General features: G+C 52.7%; 1 protein-coding gene across 1 annotated transcript; it reads left to right on the forward strand.

Moving 5' to 3' along the window:
* Positions 1-2,880: 2,880 nt before the first annotated feature.
* Positions 2,881-4,800, forward strand: LOC129526714 (uncharacterized protein C2orf27A). Its single transcript, XM_055361785.2, has 2 exons — positions 2,881-3,084; positions 4,092-4,800. Exons 1-2 carry the CDS (start codon positions 3,048-3,050, stop codon positions 4,712-4,714), a joined length of 660 nt encoding a protein of 219 aa, XP_055217760.2. The 5' UTR covers positions 2,881-3,047; the 3' UTR covers positions 4,715-4,800.
* The last annotated feature ends 482 nt before the right edge of the window (positions 4,801-5,282 follow it).

Genomic DNA, 5,282 nt, shown 5'->3' on the forward strand with positions numbered 1-5,282 from the left:
GGCTTGGTGTTCACCAGGGGCCTGGTGTTCATCTTGCACCCAGTGTCCACCTGGACCCTGTGTATCAACCTGTGGACTAGGTGGCCACTTGGAGCTTTATGTACACCTGGGGCCTGAGAGTTTCCTGGGATCTGATGACCACTGGGGCCCAGGTATCCACCTGGGATATCAGGCTTCAAGTGTACACCCAGGCTCCATGTGGACACCAGGCCAGGAGAACGCCAGCCCTTATCTGAACATCAGGTCCTAGATGAATGCCCAGGTCCCATATGTACATCAGGCCCCAGGTATACACTGGACTCCAGGTGGACACCAGCACTCAGTTGGATACACACACTCAAGGTGGACACCAGGCCCCACGTGAATTCCTACACTCCAGGTGAACATCAGGTCCCAAGTGGATACGTGGACCCCAGGTGGATACTAGTCTCTAAATTAATACCAGGGCTCAGATGGTCCTTAGGAGCCATGTGGGCATTGGTCGTCAGGAAGTTACCTAGGCCCAAAGTGGACATCAGGCCCCATGTTGACACAAGATCTAGTTGGAAGTCAGGCCCCAGGTGGACACCCAGGCCCTAGGTAAATACTTAGGTCCCAAGCTGACAGCAGGCCCTATGTGAACACTCAGAACTCAGGTGGACATGAGGCCTCAGGTGGACATCTGAGTTCATCTGGAACCTCGTGTTACAGGCCCCATGTAAACACCGGGCCTTAGCTGGATACCCAATCTCTAGGTGGACATCAGAGCTCAGATTGACACAAAGACCCCAGTAGACATAATGTACTAATGAATATCCAGGCCCCTGGTTAATACCCAGGCCCCACATTGACACGAGGGTCTATGTGGACACACAGGCCCGGGGTAGAAAACAGGCCCAAGGCGGACACTGGACTGGACATCAGGTCCCAGGTTGACAACCATGCTTCAAGTTGACACCAGGCCCCTAGTGAACATCTGGCCCCAGCTGAACACTAGTCCCCTGGTGAATACCTAAGCACAAGGTTGACATCAGGCCCCATGTGAACACTAGACCCCAGATAAACACTTATGCCTTAAGTGGACATCAAGCCTCAGGTGGTTACCTGGTCCCAAGGTGAACATCAGGACCCTGATGGGTACCAGTCATCAAGTGGATTCCTAGGCCCCAGGTGAATATCAAGCCCTAGGTGGATACCAGGCCCCAGGTGGATACCAGGATCCTGGTAGACATCAGGTCCCAAGAGGACCCTAGAACCCAGGAGTACATTAGGCCACATTAACACGAAGGCCCCAGATGAATACCAGGCCAATTGTGGACATCAGGCCTGAGAAGCGTCCTCAGGCTCCAGGTGGACATCAGGCGCCAGGTGAACATCCAGCACTCGGATGAACATTAGGCTTCAGGCAGACATCATGCCTCAGGTGAACTCCAGGCCCCAGCTAAACATCAGGCCCCCAGCTAAACATCAGGCCCCAGGTGGATGCCCAGGCTCCGGTTGCACATCTGGCCACAGCTGGACATTCAACCCTAGGTGACAATCAGGCCATGGGTGAATACACGGTTTCCAGGTGGACATCAGATCAAAGGTGAACATCAGTCCCCCAGTGGACATCAGGCCCAAGGTGGACACTGAACTAGAGGTTTACATCAGGCCACATGTTGACACCTAGTCCCAGGTGGACATCAGGCCCCAGGTGGATACCTAAGCTCCCAGTGAATTTGACACCAGGTTGACATTCAGGCCCCCAGTGGTCATCTGGCCTCATGTGAACACTCAGACCCCAGGTGCACATGATGTCTCAACTGGACACCAAACCCCTAGTTTGATACCCAAGGCCCAGGTGGACACCAGGTCCAAGGCTGACACTCAAGCCCTAAATGAATACCAAATTCTAGGTGAATAATTCAACCCAGGTGGTCATTAAGACCCAGCTGGATACCAGTCCCCAGGTTAACACAAGGCCCCTGGTGGGCACCTAGGCACCAGCTCTACATCAGGCCCTATGTAAACACCCAGGTCTCAGGTGAAAACCATGCCACAGATGGACATCAGGCCCTAGGTGGACACGGGGCCACAGGTGGACATCTAGCCCCTGGGTGACATCCAGCCCCAGGTGGACATAACCATTTCCATGGATAAACCATTCCCAGGTGGATATCAGGCCTCAAGAGGATAGCAGTCACCAGGTAGCCATCAGGCCTCAGATAGACACCAAGGTCCCAGATGTACAGCAGGCCCCAACTGAACCCCAGACTCATGTGGACATCAGGCCACAGGTAGACACCAAGCCTTAGGTAGATACCTAACTTCAGGTAGACATCAGACCCCAGGTGGACACCCAGTCCCCAGGTGGACAATCAGGCCCCAGGCACACATCAGGCCTTAAGTGGACACCCAGGCCCCAAGTTGATATCTGGCTCCCAGGTGATCACCAAGCCCCAGGTAGACACCAGGCCATAGGTGAGCAACAGGATGCAGTAGGTCATCAGGCCACAGCTGGATGGATACCAGTCCCTGGTGATCACAAGGCCCCAGTGGGACATAGATCTAAGGCAGACATTAGGCCCCAGGTGGACATACAGGCCTGAGGTGGAATTCACCCTGAGGGGGACATTCGGCCCCAGGTGCGCATCAGGCCTCAGGTGAATAACCAGTCCCCAGGTGGACATTAGCCTGCAGGTCAACCACAGTCCCCAGGTTGATACCTGATCTCCAAGTGGCTACCCAATCTGCAGGGTAACATTAGGCCCCTGTAGGATCCCAGGCTGCAAGTGGATTCCTAGGCCCCTGGTGAACATCAGGTGCAGGTGTCCAAGCAGGTCCTGGGTGGACATAACTGTGTACAGGTAAGGAGTTGACCTGTGGGGAGGGTGAGCAGTCAGCAGCCCACTGGGGTCCTGAGAAGGTTTTCTGGAAGGAGGAGGCCGAGGGGATGGAAACTTAAAGAAGCGACCTCACTTCCTTGGCAACAGACCCTAACAGAACTTAGAATTCTGGTAACCAGGCCAGGCACGGTGGCTCACACCTGTAATCCCAGCACTTTGGGATGCTGAGGCAGGAGGATCATGAAATCAGAAGATCGAGACCAGCCTGAACAACATGGTAAAACCACATATCTACTAAAAATACAAAAAACAAACAAGGTCAGCAAATCGAGACCATCCTGGCTAACACAGTGAAACCCCGTCTCTACTAAAAATACATATTTATCTGGGCGTAGTGGTGGGTGCCAATAGTCCCAGCTACTCAGGAGGCTGAGGCAGGAGAATGGCATGAACTCGGGACACAGAGCTTGCAGTGAGCCAAGATCTCGCCACTGCACTCCATCCAGCCTGGGCGACAGAGCGAGACTCTGTTTCAAAAAAAAAAAAAAAAGAAAAGAAAAACAAACAAAAAACAAACAAACAAACACAAAAAAACTAGCCAGGTGTGGTGGTGCATGTCTCATGCCTGTAATCCCAGCTACTCAGGAGACAGAGGCAGGAGAAGTGATTGAACCCAGTAGGCGGATGTTGCACTGAGCCGAGATCATGCCACTGCACTCCAGCCTGGCCAACAGAATGAGACTATGTCTCAAAAAAAAAAAAAAAAAGAATTCCAATAACCAGGCACCCACATCCTAAAGTTAGCCCCGTAGCCAGCTCACTTGGTGGGAGACGCTCAAGAGAGCAAGATGTTCTTGTGCTGCATCCCCACATCTCCAGGCTCTGGCTTCAAGAATGGCAGGAGTGAGAGCCTTTCTTTGCTGATGACGCCCTCGTAGGCTCATCCCTCACCCCAGATGCCTCTGGCCATTTGGCAGAAGCCCCCCTCCGCCCCAGGTACCACAGGACAGGAGTCACCAGGTAGACATCAGGCTCCAGATGGAGCTAGCAGGCCAGGACTCACCAGTGATCCCACCAGGGACACATCTGCACATTGTCCTTTTCCAGCTGGAGCCTCTGGAGCTCATTGAGACACAGGCACATGGTGAGGTCACCTGCAGTCTGGAAGTCTTTCCAGGGACAATGTTTTCAGGCTGAAATTCCTTTAAATTCAGTGAGGTTGTTTTCATGTTTGGAAATTCCAGTGGAAAGTGAGTGGTATTGGTGACCTCTCTCCTTTTTAAGCTCCTGCTTCAGGTGCAGAAATACAGCTATTTGCAGTGCCAGCTGTTGAGCCAGTGCCAGCACCAGGGGCAGATTCCCCTCCAGGGACAGCGCTGGAGCTAGAGGAAGCTCCAGAGCCCTCCTGCCGCTGCCCTGGGACTGCCCAGGACCAGCCCAGTGAGGAGCTGCCTGACTTCATGGCACCTCCTGTAGAGCCACCAGCCTCAGCCCTGGAGCTGAAAGTGTGGCTGGAGCTAGAGGTGGCAGAGAGGGGTGACCAGCACAGCTCCAGCCAGCAGCTCCCGCACTGCTCCCAGTCCTGGGCACAGTGGAAGCTATGGAGGCAGAGACCAGGGTGTGCAACCTGGGCTCCTCTGCCTCACTGGAGAGGGACTCCTCTCATTCAGCAGAGCAGCAGCCCTGCTGCTGAAGGGCCTGCTGCTACTGCTGCTGGGGGTGTTTGCCTGCCTGAAGGAGGTGCTGGAGAGCAAGAAAAGGAGCCTGTGAGCAGGGGTTCCAGCAGGTCCTCCTGCTCCCAGAGGCGACCTCCTCCTCCAGGCATGGAGGTTTGCCCTCAGCTAGGCATCTGGGCCATTTGCCTCTACTGTGCTGCCCAGGATAGCCTCTTCTTGACAGGCAGATAGGATGGCCTCTTCTTGACAGGTGGAGGGGGCCAGGGGCATCTCCAAAGGAAGCTTTTAAACTCAGCAGCTGCACCCCAGAATCTCCATGCCTGCACCTGCCCAAGGATTTATTCATAGCTTAACTAAGAATTTCAAATTTCTACTGTTAACACTGAAATAAAGTTTGACTTTTTGAAACTTCCATGACTTCTTTCACTCCCTAATATTGTAGATGGTGTTTTTGAGGCGATGTTGAAAACCTCTGATAGTTGCATGTTTTGTTGTGGTTTTTTCTGTGATTAAATTGCCGTCTGATCAAGTGATATTGAAAACCCTTCAGGTATGGCTTTTAGAAGACTTTGACCTATTTTTGCTTTTGTTGACTCTCCCTCCAGCTTTGCGGAAAGAGGGATCATGTAGGTTCATTTCTCAGGCAGATCAGTCACCTTTTGCCATCAAAGTTTTAGAATCCATTTCCAAAATTTGGTGTACAAGTTGATATTTTGGTGTTTTTAGCTAATTTGGGGTCAAAACAGAATGCCATAGATGAGGAAGCTTATAAACGAATTTGTTTCTCTTAGTTCTGGAG

Source organism: Gorilla gorilla, chromosome 15, assembly GCF_029281585.2.
Source record: "Gorilla gorilla gorilla isolate KB3781 chromosome 15, NHGRI_mGorGor1-v2.1_pri, whole genome shotgun sequence".
In the NCBI taxonomy this organism is placed as follows: Eukaryota; Metazoa; Chordata; class Mammalia; order Primates; family Hominidae; genus Gorilla; species Gorilla gorilla.

What these genes read in the sequence shown, in the direction of transcription:
- LOC129526714 (XM_055361785.2), top strand. Translation starts at nt 3,048, where the DNA reads ATGAAATCAGAAGATCGAGACCAGCCTGAACAACATG. An exon ending in AGACCAGCCTGAACAACATG is followed by an intron (nt 3,085 to 4,091) that starts GTAAAACCACAT and finishes CTCCTTTTTAAG; the next exon opens with CTCCTGCTTCAGGTGCAGAA.